The 16,080-nt window shown below is 44.9% G+C and overlaps 1 protein-coding gene across 1 annotated transcript in view; it reads left to right on the top strand.

Moving 5' to 3' along the window:
• Positions 1-16,080, top strand: part of LOC139051365 (putative nucleoside permease NupX) — a 62,945-nt gene that overhangs the window by 19,021 nt on the left and 27,844 nt on the right. The window contains exons 4-7 of the mRNA XM_070528383.1: positions 1,374-1,515; positions 3,822-4,004; positions 4,699-4,860; positions 13,134-13,259. Of these exons, the coding sequence (XP_070384484.1) occupies positions 1,374-1,515; positions 3,822-4,004; positions 4,699-4,860; positions 13,134-13,259 (613 nt within the window). The remainder of the gene's footprint in view (positions 1-1,373; positions 1,516-3,821; positions 4,005-4,698; positions 4,861-13,133; positions 13,260-16,080) is intronic.

Raw genomic sequence — 16,080 nt, 5'->3', positions numbered from 1 at the left:
ACGGCGGCTTTATTTCGAGGGGGGCGAAATGCTAAAACACCCGTGTGCTTAGATTTAGGTGCACGTTAAAGAACGCCAGGTGGTCTAAATTTCCGGAGTCCTCCACTACGGCGGCCTCATAATCGGAAAATGGTTTTGGCACGTAAAGCCCCATAATTTAATTTTAATTCTTTTGTGGACGTCTTTAATTAGTTTGTTTTTGAAGTTAAAAAAAACTTTTTTACAAGATTTACTTTTCTAGAAACCATGCTGCGCATCACTGATAACATTGTATATTCTTGGTAAAAAAATCTGCACAACGGAGCGTTTGTTGCATTCCCAAATACTTTAGATAAAACTGGGAGAACGCATATCGCAGATTGGTCTGCAGTTTTGTTTTAGTGTTCAGTAAAAATATGGCCCACTGTGTATAGGCAAGTAAAACTGCGCGTTATTTACCAACAAGCAGCGAAAGAAACGGCCGACGACGCTAGAAAGTAGCTTTACTGTGCTCATTAAGGTCAGCTGTTTCATGGTGTACCTAACTGCTATTAGTGAATTATCAGTCCGTCGGCTGAAACGTGCACTAATAAAGTTCACTCGCTTTTGCATAAAATCTATATTGCTGATTGACGGAATGCGACGTCGGTCGCATTCCGATGAGGACGGAAGACGAAAACGCTCGTGTTACGAGCATTGGGTGCATGGTAACGAACCCCAGTTGGTCAAACTTAACCCAGGTCCCTGCACTGGGATGTCCCTCATAGCTTCTGTGTCGCTTTGAGACTACAGATCGATGAAGCAACCACCAAAATCTCCGAGCGGCCTCACGCCGTGTTTGACTGCGTGAGTAATGTGTACAGCAAAGATGAAAGCGAAATTTAACGCCGGACTTCTTTGCAACGATAGCTGTATCGGTATTTTAGCCCCTGGAAAAAAAGCCTTTCGGCGTATTGGCTTGTTGCATCCGTCGTAACTTAACGCGTGCATATATGCTCGACTGGTCGTCCCAATAGCTCCTCCCGATTTGGACTCGCACGTTTCGCACTCGCTCTGAATCCGACTTGGAGGTCAATCGGGCATGTCGCAGTAGCTCAGTAGCGCAGTAGCGAGATAGTTCTGGTTTTGTGCAAGAGCGCCCGCTCAGAAGACACTGCAAGCCACTGCAGCTGAGCGGGCGATCAGACAACACAAGCGAGAGTGACATCAGACCACTCGAACGAGATTCTTTAGTCACCGCAAGCGGCACACATCAGTGTGGTAACTGGGACTCGGGCGAGCACACTAGATGACTACGCCGGCGCAGGTGCGCATGGCGTGGTCACGTGACTAGAAGTGAACAAGGTCAGTGAACCGCTTCTCCGCACTGGCATGCCACCAACGAATGCTTGCAGGGTCTTCTGGTGCGTGCTGTACGCCCTGCTCGTTGGCTGCATCATGGTGGACAGCCTTCCGGACATGCATCGCATCTGGTCCGCCTTGGGCGTCGGTGCCATAGTGGGCATCTGCTACATCTTTTCGTGCGAGAGGCGCAAGGTGCGCGTATAACCACCCTTGTTCGATTCTTCGCAATTATTGTTCCGCGTGGCGCATAAGTGTCACAGTTTCGTGGATTAACTGTTCGCTGTATAGCGCTGGGCTTTCGTCATTGGCATGCCAAGTCCTGCTGGAACAAAAAAACAAAGAAAATAAAGAGAGAGAGAGAGAGTAGAGAAAGAACAGAGGTGACAGATTTGCGCTTGCGCGCGCACGTAATGGAAGCCGTTCTCATCGCGAAGCAGCTGCGCAATCCGATACGCTGTCGGTGACATCAGCTACATATATAGTACGCTATGTCATTATCATCGTTGCAGCAACACTGCGACAATGCAGGTTGTTGAGAAGGTACTGGCATGAACAATTAGGGCCGGCCATAATTCCGCGTTAGCGACAGTGGCGAAAAAAAAAAATAGTCACAGTTTCGCCCAAAAGGTGAAACATCGATTGCGAGAGCAAATCATTAGACAGCTGTACGTAGTAAGCTTAGTAGTTTTATCGGCTGTGTAAATTGCAGCAAGTATTCGCTTACTAAATAAATTAACAAGCGTGGTGTCACGCGCGCACAGGCAAACATGAGTAGATCTCACCCAATGGGCGCGGACACTCGCTGTCAGAACGCTGCCGTAATGAAGAGCGGCAGCAGTGCCGAGCGAACGCTTTGTGCTACCGTTAGCTTCAGCGCGTATTAGAAACTTGGGATTACGCTACCTCCGACCCTAGGTCGGCGAGACCATAGCGCACACGAAGGCACAAGCCATCTGGGCTCTTGATGTCTTTACACCCGTCGCAGATAACCTCTAAAAGAGGGTGCGTTTAGCCGCGCTCAGCCGAACTACGCGCACCAGCGTCCGGGCTAGCGCGCACACCTGCCGCCCTTGCTCCCGTTTAGCGCGGGCTCAGTCCCCTCCCCCCCTTTCGCGCACCACAGTGGGCGAGCAGGAAGATGGCGCCCATCAATCCACCATTCTTCTCCCCTCCCCCTTCACCTTTCTTTCCTCACACCTACAGCAAACGGTGCCGCGAAACGCGATGGAATATTAGCGTAGTTGAGTTTTTATGTGGAACATCACAACGACGGCGACGGCGACAGCGGAAATTCGCCCGTAGTGTCCCTATAATTGCTATCGGAATAAAAATACAAATTAAATAGATCCCGTGCCTAACAGGCCGTCGTCACGGATAAACGCAAGCAAATGACCTCACACTAGCGTTTTCGCAGGCCTTAGCGACGCTTGTTCGAATTGAACAAATGGAACAATATCGTCTACTTATCCGACACCGCTAGTGCGTTTGCAGCCAGGCCGATAAGGCTATAGGCCGCATACCCATTATGGTACCCACAGCAGTTAAAAGACTATAGCGCCAGAATTCTTTCTGAGAAGTTGCGTGCGAAATCTATAGTGCTACATTATACTTAAACCATGTCTAATTGCAATAACACGCGCCCCAATATAATGTAGCTTTGAAGCAGCGTGATTGCACCAACCGTCGCCTCGTTTACAAAGAGAAGCGAGACTATGTGCGCATAAAGAATTGTGCAGATCTAGCGCGCGTGTTGGAGTACATGTTACGCGAAAGTTTAGTGAAACGGTAAAGTAAATGCTATACATAACGACGATGCGTAAAATTATGTTTACTTTCATTATATACAACTTGTAATGCCATGTAATGGTTATGTTTGCGCACTGCAAAGGTCCCAACTTATATAATCCTTCTCCCATTGGCGTATACATGTAAATAAGTTTGAGGCTTCTACGTCCTTTGCGTCATAAGTGGCACGTGCCCACTTTGTGTAACCTTTATAGAGGATTAAGCAATAATGAGGCACAGACCCAGTGGCACATATCGAATGTCTAAATAAGTAAGAAAAAATGAAGTGAAAAAAATATCCGCTGAATATAATGCACTATTCTGTTGTTTCATTGATTCTAGTTCGTGCGTGTTTTTTAGGACTTCCCTGTTTTGCTGACTCAGTGTGCAGTTTACGTGAGCTGCTTACTCAGAAGAGTCGGAGGAAGAGGAGTACATGACCGCAACCGCAGGCATTCAGTTGAGGCGGAAACGACTGGTATAGTAATAGTTGAACCAAGTTGAGAGAGCTATGGCTGCATTCGTGTTCTTTCCTATGCACTAACATTTATTCACGCGGGCGAGAGAGACGACTCTCTTCTTGTTGTATTTGTTAATGCGAATGTGTTATACCGGGTTGTTTCATCTTGTGAATCAATCAGAGGCTACGAGAGCGGTGATCGTGTCCTGTCCAGATTTCTTGGCACGTGGTGCTGTCCGGCATTCTGATACAGTTCGTGCTGGGCGCCATCATGATCCGCTCGTCGGTGGGACACGGCGTGGTGACGTGCCTGGGCACAAAGTTGAAGACGGTGACCAGCTACTCGCGGGTGGGCGCCCAGTTCGCGTTCGGCCACGCGGCCACGGGCGTCATCGGTGAATCGATGCCGCGACAACCACACGTCTTCGCCTTCCACGTGAGCACTGGCCGAAAGAGGCGCTCCGTTGAGCACGAGACCTGTCTGTTACCGCTCCGTATGTGGGCATTCACGTTTCTTCGGTCACAGGCGTACGTTTAAATCTAGTCCGATTTGATCTAACGTGCGTTGCTATGGTCTTGCGAGGAACTGTAAAGGTCAATGATTTTTCCTCGCACGTGCATTTCGTGTATTTGTCAGCATTAATAATGTACTCAACTGGTTAGTTGAGAAGATCGCACTAAGAATACTCATACCACGCAACCAAAAGTCTGCCTGACAAGTTTACGTTGAAGGAGTAAATAAAGGGGACTCCGCGTTTTATTCTTATCTGGAGACACAACACTATATATGTACGAATAATTTAATTTCGCTCCTTTCCCTGCAGCTTCTTGCGTTCCATATGTTCCCTGCCAAGATGCTAAATGAAGCTTCAGGTGTTGACATACTCGCGCGTTAATGTCGTCACTCGAGAAAAGATGTCTAGAAAACGTGTGACCTTTAATTATTGAGGGGACAAGCTTGACAGAGCTGTGTGTTTTGATGGAAGAGGTACTATATGTACACGTGAAAGATCTTGCTACTTTTGTTTCTCGGTCAATGGCCAGATTCCTTTTGAGCGGCGCTGATGTAAACGCTCACGCGTGGCCGGGCCCTTTAGTGTGCATGCACGGATTGTGCACGCGTCGCGCAGGTCATGACCATGACCGTGTTCTTCTCCTTCCTGATGTCCCTGGTCGCCTTCTACGGCTGTCTGCGCAAAGCCATTCTGTCCGTTGCCGCCTCGCTGCGCTGGAGCACTGGCGTGTCACCGTGCGACGCCCTCTGCGTCGCCACAAACATCGTCGCCGCACAGGTGGGCACCGCGGGCTTTGTCGCACGACTCATGGGGAGCACCAGGTCGAGCCTATACCGAATAAGTGACGCAGTCTTGGGAATTTGGGGCAGCGGCACAGTGCTCGTCTTTGTTCGTGTAAATATACGTTGGTCTTACTTTGCTGCACTCCATTTTTATTTCCATACCAGAAGCGCCTCGCTAGCCAGATAACGCACTTTGCCATTCCCGAGGCTCCCTGTAGCCTTGTTAGCCTTTAGGCACTGAATCATTGGTAAGAATATATAAGTACTCAGCAAACTAAGACGAAAAATGAAGCGTTCTAGCTTTTTGTCTCTTTCAAATCCGTGATTACAACAAGGAGATGTGTTGACATGTGAGCGGTTATTTTTCTTTTTTTTTTCCGGGGCACAAGCTATACGTAACAGAAACGGAGCAAGAACGGAGGCAATAGCAGTTGGTCACCCACTGGTGCATGGGTCCGCAGACGAATATCACTCGCTCCGACACACTGACGAAAAATATTTCAGCTTAGGGTGCTGAGGGTTTCAGCTCTACCCATCATAGGCACGATTCAACCGAGCTAACTCGGACTGAAGCTGACCGAGACTAGGTTCATCCTGGCTGAGTCAGATTAACGGGCTTATGGACTGTCACTGCTTCGGGCTCACTCGCGTTCACGAAATCATAGGTTAAGGCTATACTCAGACTCATTAAATCACAGGTTCACTATTTTTTTGCAGAGTCAAAGTCAATTGACTAAAATTCCTGTAATACAGGGTCACAACTCACGCGGACTGAGAATTACCAGCTCACTGTAGGGCTATTTGCTCGATTAAGAGTGTTGTGTAATGTTGTCACGATTTGTGATTTGCACTGGCCGCACTGCAGCGCCATGCCACTACGCAGAGCTAATTACATTTTACAATGACAAAAATGCCACTCTGACCATGAGGAGAGAAATGACTGGAACAGGAGGCTGGTGGCGACGCCTGCTCGATGTTCTCACGCCAGCTCGCCATTACGTCATCGATTTCGTCAGTCTCTGCTCGGGCATAGTAAAATCTTTATCAATAAAGACGAAAAATTATGGGGTTTGACGTGCCAAAACCACTTTCTGATTATGAGGCACGCCGTAGTGGGGGACTCTGGAAATTTGGCCCACCTGGGGTTCTTTAACGTGCACCTAAATCTAAGTACACGGGCGTTTTCACGTTTCGACCCCATCGAAATGCGGCCGCCGTGGCCGGGATTCAATCCCGCGACCTCGTGCTTAGTATCAGTAAAGGTGGACTACGGTGAATTAAGGAAAAACCAAAGACTGAACTTAGCAGGTCTAAAAAAATTCACGGAGTGACAAAAATAAGACAAATATACTTTGAAATCCGTGACGTCACATGTATAGTGTGCCAGTGCGAAAATAAGAGAAATAATGAAAGTTTCGCTTTCATTTTTCTGGTCAAATGTCTTATTGCCACTAAATAACTCAAAAAGTGTTTTTGTAGCATATTTCGTCAATGTAAACGAACTTGGCACGTGCGTTTATTTTTATTGTTCCTTTAACGAGCGTAAAAATGTTGTTGCCTTAATATGTTTCCTGATCAGTACGTAGCTGCAGCATCAGCACAATTCACTGGATAACCTGGCACCTTATATGCACGTAAAATTCAATTTCCTTCCATTTGTCACATTTTCTAACATCGGCTCTCATTGTTCCATTCGACGCCGGTCGTGGAGACACACAGATGCAGCAGGGTGCATACGAGCTCTACCTCACGGACACGCAGGAATAATTTTGCACCTCTGGGGTTCTTTAACGTGTACCTAAGTCAAAGTACACGAGCGTTTTTGCATTTCACCCCCATCATTGAACCGCGACGTCGAGCTCAGTAATTCTACCTAGCATGTACGTAGTATCATGAACTCAACAAACACTTGAAATCACGCGTGAGTCAGATGTTCTTGATCAAGGCTCCACGAAAGTTAATCTTCACTGAAACTCACTCATAAGTATTTGGACTCACTTACGCTCACTCATGCTCCCTTCGTACTCACTAAGTCGGATTTACGCCCTAAAGAAGTCACTCGGACTCACTTTGATTCACCAAGCCAAACTCACACATCCGATTGCTCTTCCGGGCTCGCTCATGATCGGACTCCCAACCACTGGCGTCCACTGGAGCTCACTGGGACTCAGATTCGCGAAGATTCGCGAGCTCCAGGTGGCTCTGCGTCTTACTGAGCAGAGTCGTATGAGTTCGACAACATACTTCCGGGTTCAAACCCTGCGAATTAAGGGTCTGATTCGTAAGGATTTGGTTACCAAGTTTGATGTAGTATTCTCTGACCGGAGTTCTTGAGATCAAGTTGTTCGCTATAACAATTGGCCGGCGCCTTTCGTTTATGTTTCTCAAGTATTCTTCCGTTTTCACTTTATTTCCTTAAAGGCCCATTGCAAAGTGTAACATAATGGGTGGAAACACAATAAATTAAAATGTTTACAAAACACTGTTATTTCTCACATGAAGCCAGGTGTGTTGGTGACAGCAGCGATGTGGCAGGAAAGGCTGTTCCAGACTGCTCTCTAAATCCGGCTCTGTGTGTCCGGGCCGTGATTTATTGCTATTGCTGCAGCGACCTTCTCCAGGGAAGGATTCTTGCATGATATGTATTTTTAATTAACAACACTTTCTGACTGTGAAGTGCCCTTGTGCAAGCTAAATAATCAATGACTGAAAATGATTAACCATACGAAGGGGACAGACAATGATTCCAATATGAATCATAGCGCGAAATTATCTGTTTACTTAACTGAAATGTGGACTTAATTATGATTGCAGGTCAAATTTACGATAAGTTTCAAGTTACTAATAAGGAAACATGAAATGAAAGTAGAAAAAGACTGAGGCTTGGAGAATATTAGATGCATCGAACACTAATCGAATAATACATACTACCTATTCATTTTTGTATTCAAAAATGAACTATTCAGCATTTTCGAATATTTGAAATGAACCTGTTAAAGTCTTGACACTGTTTTCCGTCTGCTATAAACCAAGTTATCTATAAAAAAATTATAAGAAGTGAAAGAGCGCCAAAACTTTTCGCAGCAATGCATAAACAAAATGGGTAATGCAAATTTTCTTTTAATTTTCGTGGCGGTAGCCTACATGATAACCAGTGAGTATTGCTAGTAGTCTGTCATTTAGTGCTCCGCGTGGCGGTTTTCTTTTTTAGGCTACAGCCAGGGAATTTTTTCATTGCACTCCTATTACATGTATTTACGGCACCCATTTTCTTTAAGGGACTCACAACCAGCCAGAATATGTTGTGAGACATTGATGGAAATGAAATGACCGTGATTTATAGTGATAAAAATCCAGCACGCTCTTTGCGATTTAAGTAGTAATTATAATTTTAAGATGGCAAAGAAAATCTCAAAAACCAGCAAGCGGCGAGACCTGGCGGTGAAATCTTGGTACTTCGGATGCATTCTATGAGATTACTGTACGAAGTCGACTGTTTATAAGTACATCATAATTATTGCTTAATATTGCAGTTGGTATATTATTAGACACTCGCGCATTATTCTACGCTTCGGAAATCGGAAATGCACGCGTGGTTACGGCAACACGTTGAACTCCGTATCACGTGTGAAGGCGTCGTTTCGTTTTCAATCCGATTGGTTAAATACCAAAGCAGTTTGAACAGGAAACCACGAAAACACGTAACTATTGTCGCAGAAATCAGTTAACGATTCGGAAAACATGAATCGCAGGAACATGGACTTGATAAATAAAATCATACTTTATCATAGCTATACGGCCACACTTGTCGTTTGCATCCCCACTAATGCCGGCGTATAATCGCTATCGCGCTCACTTATCACCGTTTTCAGATACTCTCAGTGAACGACTACATCCTCACTGCAGATAGAAAAATTCTGATAAAAATATTCCACGGCGTTTTCAGCGTTAGCACTTTATGGTTAGACACTCTGACCGGTAAGCTTTCCATTGCACTAAAAAAAAAAATGACTACCATGAAAATTGGTTGTCAGTCCCTCTAAGCAGATTTTTTCCCCACCACTTCTGTTTCTTTTCGGCAACCACGTGTTTAGAGTTTTTTCGAAAGTAGTCATACAACAGCCATTCATTCTAGAAAAACTTGTTTACAGCCAGGCTTTATAGATGTTGAAAACCTATAGGTAAAATGGACGCTGGCGTACAGCAAACCTAAATAATGATGTTTCAGCACACTCACGGGAGCCTTGTTCGCAAAGAAATTAAAGAAAAATTGGAAAATGATTATGTACGCGTACACAAATCATCCTCCGATTCCCTTTCTTTTCTTTGTGTACAAGGCTGCCGTACGTGTGCCGAAACATCTTATCATGATTTATGTTAGGGGTACGTCAGCGTCCATTTTGCCCCTGCCTATGAATGGTCCCGTCCACACAAGTTTTCGTCAGACACTTGAATTCATGTTGAAAGCCTATTTGTGCAGCTTTTTAATGACAATTAGTGACATTGTGTTTAAAACTGATTATTATTACGTGATAGCTGTCGATTTTGTCGCTAGTCACTACACGCGTGATAGCTAATTAATCCGAAATAAATATTTCTGCTGTGTGTACATGCGTCTGCGTATGACTATTCGATATTCCACTCGATATTTGGTACTATTCGTATTCAATTCGTGTTAGAAGAATTTAATATTCGCCTACCTCTAAAAAAAGACGACTTGCCGACTGTGGGAGCTGATCGCTCAGCTTAAGAGGAAGCTTTAACTCGGGCCTAACTTCAACGCAGCCTATTCAAATACATGTAAAACGCAAACACGTTTTTCTGAGATTACCGCTGGACCGATTTTAATGAAATTTGTTGCATTTGAGAGAGAAAGTTAAATTCTAGTGACTGTTGGAAGCGGAATTTCGATTTAGGGACTGAGTTTTATTTTAAAAATGTTAAAGAATTCGAAGGTTTGAAAAAAGAAATATAAGCACGACGTTTAGAAACTAATAGCTCTGCATCAAGAACAGATATTGCAGTTCTGTAAACGGAACCCATTAGATCATTCAAAGGGGACAAATTTGATATGTCAATTTATACCTTAGGTGAATTTGTTACGTTGTGTACAAAGCTTCTGAAAAAAACTGTGTTTCCATATTACTAAATTTTCTAGACTCATGAGTAACATGTGAATTTTGTCCGCTTTAGATGTACTATTAGATGCAGCTCACATAATTGTGGCACCATTTTTGTTGCTGAGTTAGAGTTGTAAACTTAATAGTTTCGTTTTCGGAAAATTATCGACTTCTGACAATTTTAATAAAAAATGGACGACCTAAATAGAAAATTCGAAACCAACAGTCACTACATTCTAAGTTTTTCTTATGAACGCAACAAACCTCGCCAAATTTGATGTAGTGGTTGCCGAGAAAAACGAATTCTCCTTTTACATTTATTTAGATAGGAGCACCCGAGCGAAAGCTTCCTCTGAGCACCTTGAGACCTTCTTTTAGTGGCTACGCGAAAGGCAAAGGGAACATTTTTTCGACCTAGACGTAACGATGGGCATGACACAAACTTTCTTTTGTATCCTCATAGCTTGTAACAGACCATAAAATTCTTGTACGAGGCAGTCCATAGGTCTATTCGATTCAGCCAAGTTTCTCTGCACCTTCTGCACCTATTCACGGTGCACTGGACCTAGACCCTCGATTCCCCGAGGTGCAGCAGTGCACCCTGTACCCCCGTGCTCGATTGAACGGGGTGCAATGCAAGGTGCCGCCGTGGTGCACTGCACCCTTGAACCTTGCAGCGAGTGGGTGCAGCCCGGCACCCCCTGCACTTTTTCGTTTGAGGTGCCGTGCACCTTTTTCTGAATCGAACAAACCTCATGAAAACAAGGTAGGATAGCTGGCGACACCGATAAGCAACGCTAAACCAGTTTAGAATAGTATACATACTTCTAATGCACCGTTTGCGTTTATTTCAAGAGAAGAGGTTTGTTATACTAGCAAAAAAAAATGAGGCGTTAAGTTTGCCTTTCTGAATGTTGCGCACAAAGCCGCAGAACGTTACGTCCGTGCGACGTCACGGACATGAAAGTATTTCCGCATGTCGTTTTGAGCTGTTTCCTCGAAGAAAACATCTTAAAACACGCGAGGTTTCGTCTTTTGTTCCTTCAAAACGCAATTATTTAGTTCCCATCAAGCATGGCTTCACTAGGAGTTAGTGCGGCAAATTTTAATGCGATTAGCATTCTTTGGCAACTTTACCCATGCAGTCTGCGGTATGAATATAACCTCTTTCACAGACCCAGCGACCCAAGCTGTTCGATAGCTTGGACTACTAGGTATGTGCTGGCTGCTGTATATTGCCGAGCAGACATCATAGGTCACTGGATAATAGACAACTTCCTGCTGTTTGGCGTAGTAGACAACTTGGGTCACTGCAGTATGTAATGCTGTTAGGCGGATCCATTCTTGGCCAGTCACACAGGATAGATTTGCCAAGGTGACACAAAGGCTACGTAGCCCCATATATCTGTATGTATAATGTTAAAGCGATAGTACCGTAACAAACACCTCAGCGTTGAGTGGGGCCGCTTAATGGATAGCCATTGCAACAAATTTGCAGCCAGCATACTAGGGATATACAGTGCATGGGGGGTTCACAATACGGAGTTTCAACAGAGGTGCAGTGATTAAAATAAGATATACTGCGTCGGCATTGTGGGTGCCAGCGAGATTGCCACTTCGTGTTCCGGCTGATGTGCCCATAAGCATAGAGTTTCTCACTATAACACCTAGAGGGAAATCTGGCGTCACCGTCTATGGGAGTTTCTTAAGGGGGCACCGTGCCGTCATGGGAATGACGGTATATGTGTCTGCGAGGCTCGTGTTGGCTGGTGTTGTAAGAGACTTCGTCTAAAACGTGGATATGGCTACACAAATAACGCGTTTTCAAAGTAAAATCTTCATAAAATGTTTCCATTCACGCATATTACATCTTTACTCACCTACAACGCATAACCAAGCGAAGAGAAGCAAGAACAGGCTACAAATGGTTTCAAAGCGAGCGCGAACCTTGTCGTCTGTCCTCCAACTTTAACGGTCCGCTGGTACTTCTTACGTAACATATAATCGTACACGCAATAACAAGTTCTCATAGTTAAACAAAACATGTATTTGCGTAATAATAAAGCGAAAAACAGTTTTTCACGTGCTATTTTCATAGAAAATGAATCATTGTGACAGACGGAACGGTGCTAGCCAAGGCGTCTTCAAGGTGTCCTGTCTCCCCGAGAACGATGCCAATCCGAAGTCACAATATACCGGCATTCCCATGCATACCACAGCGCAGCAGCGCCAGATTTCCCTCTAGGTAATGTAGTGAGAAACTCTATGCCCATAAGGTTACGTGATTCACGGATGGCGTGGGGATACAATAATCATCATATTAATCGCCGTAATCTATAAAGCATTTCCGCTAGCAATTACACACCCCTCATAAGAAAGATTGCTAATCGCATTAACGTCGCCAACGGACAGGTGCGCCATCAATGTTTTCCTTTTAGTGTGTTTGCTGGCTTATATCAAGCCTCTCTGCTCACGGCATGAGTGAGCTTCGTGGGCATATCGGAGATGTAGTTTATCAATCCAGCAGATAGCTTTATATATATATATATATATATATATATATATATATATATATATATATATATATATATATATATATATATATATATATATATATATATAGATATATTCCTTAGTGTTGCGCTTCTGCACGCCATATGAACCCACTCAAGAAAGTTGAAGCGCAGTAAAGGACACGAACGAGCATGTGGACACATACACCCGTCTTGTCCGCGTCCTTTATTACGCTCTTCAGTGCGTCTTACCAACAAGGCCGAACATTTCCGCAAGGGAACATGACTGCTGGGTGCAATTCCTTGGATTGTTGCGATGAAGGAACATGCATATGAAGTAATGAATACATTGTTGCCCCAAAAGGAAAATGAAGACTTAGGAGGGCGAGTAACAAACGACAGGTCGAGCGCTGATCTCAACCAACTCGCTGAGCGACAAGTTCTCGTGCATCTGAAGAAAGGTATTCTCGAATCCGTCGGTCGTCAAGGCATTCGGTTTCAACTTTAGGGAATACAAACTCAGGCGTGCATTTTCCGACAGCGCTGTCACGCATGTGGCGCTGCAGTTGTACTCTTTTTTTTTCGCTTTACGCGAGCTACTCTCAGAGAGTTGACACGGTCTTTGCTCGGCGCAGAACGACCTGCCGTGGATCCTGCGCGGGTACGTGGGTGACATGACGCTGTCCCAGCTGCACACGGCCATGGCGTCGGGCTTCGGCAGCCTATCTGCAGCCACATTCGCGGCCCTCATCAGCTACGAGGTGCGCACTGAGGCATCGTCGAATAGCGGCTGTTCCGTATAGATGTACACGTCCATCTCGCTGTAGTGCGAACACGATGTCTGTTGAACACACAGAAAAGGCTGAGCTCCAAGGTGGTTGTCTTGAGGATAAGCTTTCGGGCACTCATCCTGCAGAAGTGGACAGACGGATGTTTGCGATGCATACTACGCGTGAAGGCAACCCACCCGAGCTCCCTTCCACGTTGTCGACCCGGAGCCCTGCACTTCGTGGGTGATGTGTGCCATCCCGCATTTAGGGACCTTAACGCGTATATAAGCTTTTTTCCTTTTGCTCTGGAAATCTCGGCGTTCCGCAGTCACATGACGGCCCTGTTTGAAGCTGTCACGGGGGGCTTTCGAACCAGTTAGTGCTGCAATGAGGGCTTGTTGGTATGGAATCTTGGCAGCACGTCCGCATGACGCATGTCCTGGTGGTACCGGGGAGGACGCAAGAAGGCACAGGGAAGGCACAGACGTGGATAGGGTCGGGTAGGGACGTATAGGGCTGTGCCTAGCACCTGTTCTTAGCAACATTTATTTCGCAGATTTAGACAGAGGCTTGCCTGAACGTATTGAAGGGGCAACTGTTTTTAGATACGTCGATTATGTCTTGGCCCTGTAAGGCTAAACAGCGTTATGGGGACTCAAGTATACTTGAATGCACGTAGCAGAATAACATAACAGCATCGGCACATTCCCAATGAATGTGATGGTCTTTTTAATATGGTACGCGACTGCCTTTGTCCTCTTGAACTAACCTGCGAAATGTTTCTTGACGGAACGACGAGGTTCCTAGATATAAACTTAATCTTTAATGACAATCACACTCGCTGGTCATGTGATCCTATAGTAGTACACAACTTAAAAAGAACAGCAGTTCGCAACCAAGACACAGGGACCGCGCGAGGTTGTTGCTCCGCCAGTCAATCCCAGAAGCAAACAAAATTGTCGTCATGCTGCCATTTCAAAATGGCGTCGTATTTGATACCTCCTGAGCGTCTGCTGTTCTTGAAGAGTCTTTTAATCGGCGGAAGCGATGAGGTGTGCAACAGACATTGAAGAAACGTATGGAGTCTGAGCATTACACTTTTCAAAAGTTCGGGGTACTGTTAATTTCACTGCTGACACCGCCTTACTCATGAAACTTCACTGCCAACTGAAGTGAAACTTGACAATAAATAGTTCCAGTGAAGCAAGCGTTTTATTTAAGTTCACTAAAGAATTAGGCTTTCACCGTTCTACTATAATAGACGAATGAGAACCGTATAAAATTACGCGCTTATAATTTTATTTTTGTGGTTACCACCTTATTTAGGTAACATGGAAAGTTAAATAATTATGGGGTTTTTTACGTGCCAAAACCACTTTCTGATTATGAGGCACGCCGTAGTGGAGGACTCCGGAAATTTCGACCACCTGGGGTTCTTTAACGTGCACCTAAATCTTAGTACATGGGTGTTTTCGCATTTCGCCCCCATCGAAATGCGGCCGCCATGGCCGGGATTCAATCCCGCGACCTCGTGCTCAGCAGCCTAACACCATAGCCACTGAGCAACCACGGCGGGTGATAGAAAGTTTGAAGTACGAACTATTTGCACCCTCGCGGTGGAACAGTGGCTGGTGGTTATGCGGGTGTGGGCGCGGCTTCACTGCAGACTTAAGTTGTATCCGACTATAACGCTAATAAGCCTCTTCTAATAGGCTTCTCCTACAGTTCCATTCACGCCATTCTAATCTGCCGAAAAGGGTAACGGCAAGTATGAGCTTAAATAACGCATTACAAAAGTCATGACCACGTTTATTGCAAGTAATCTTCAGGTTGCAGGCCACACGCCTTCGCGAGGTTGTATATCCGAGGCATGTCCTGGTGTCCATTGCAAAAAGGCCTGCTCAAACAGGCACATCAGAGGGAATACATCCTCAGCGGAAGGGGGCGCCAACCTTGACAAGGAAAATGTTGCTGTATAGTCCCGTACATTCACTGTCTTTCTCATAACCTAAAGAAAACAGACCATTAAGCAGAAATCAATGTGATTTTTTCTGCGCCGAACAAACTAGGTGTTCTCTGCCGGAAGAGAAATCCAGGAAAAGTAGCAAAAGCAATATGTGACAGAAAACAGCACACTAACAAGTACATCGAATGTCGTGCAGGTGTGATATATCGCATTCTACTAGGCTGCGGAAAAAGCCACATAGGCTATACAGGGAGATGTCTGACTGATAGACTGCGTGAACACAGTAACAAAGTAAAAAAATAAATGACGCCAGACGGTGTTTTGTCTCTTGCATTGCCTAAAATGTAGCTGTAGTCTCCATATTGAAGGTACGATCATTTTAGAGAGATACAGGTGCACGTTAAGTCGCCTGATTATAGAATCAGACTGGATCACCAGGGTTGGTGATGTATGCACTAGCAGACTGTCTATTGCATTGTCAAATAAATAATTCAAATGTGGGCACATGCGCAGGGGAATCATCAGAGGGCCAGCATTATCTTCTCTCTGCAAGAGGGCTTCTATATATATATATATATATATATATATATATATATATATATATATATATATATATATATATATATATATATATATATATATATATATATATATATATATATATATATATATATATATATATATATATATATATATATATTAATTTACTCAGACCCGCCGCGGTCGCTCAGTGACTATGGTGTTGGGCTGCTGAGTCGCTCTGCTCTGGTCGCGGGATCGAATCCCGTCCACGACGGCCGCATTTCGATGGGGGCGAAATGCGAAAACACCCGTGTAGTTAGATTT

This window comes from Dermacentor albipictus, unplaced genomic scaffold (genome assembly GCF_038994185.2).
Source record: "Dermacentor albipictus isolate Rhodes 1998 colony unplaced genomic scaffold, USDA_Dalb.pri_finalv2 scaffold_11, whole genome shotgun sequence".
NCBI classification, from domain to species: Eukaryota; Metazoa; Arthropoda; class Arachnida; order Ixodida; family Ixodidae; genus Dermacentor; species Dermacentor albipictus.
This window is presented reverse-complemented; position numbering and strand designations above follow the sequence as displayed.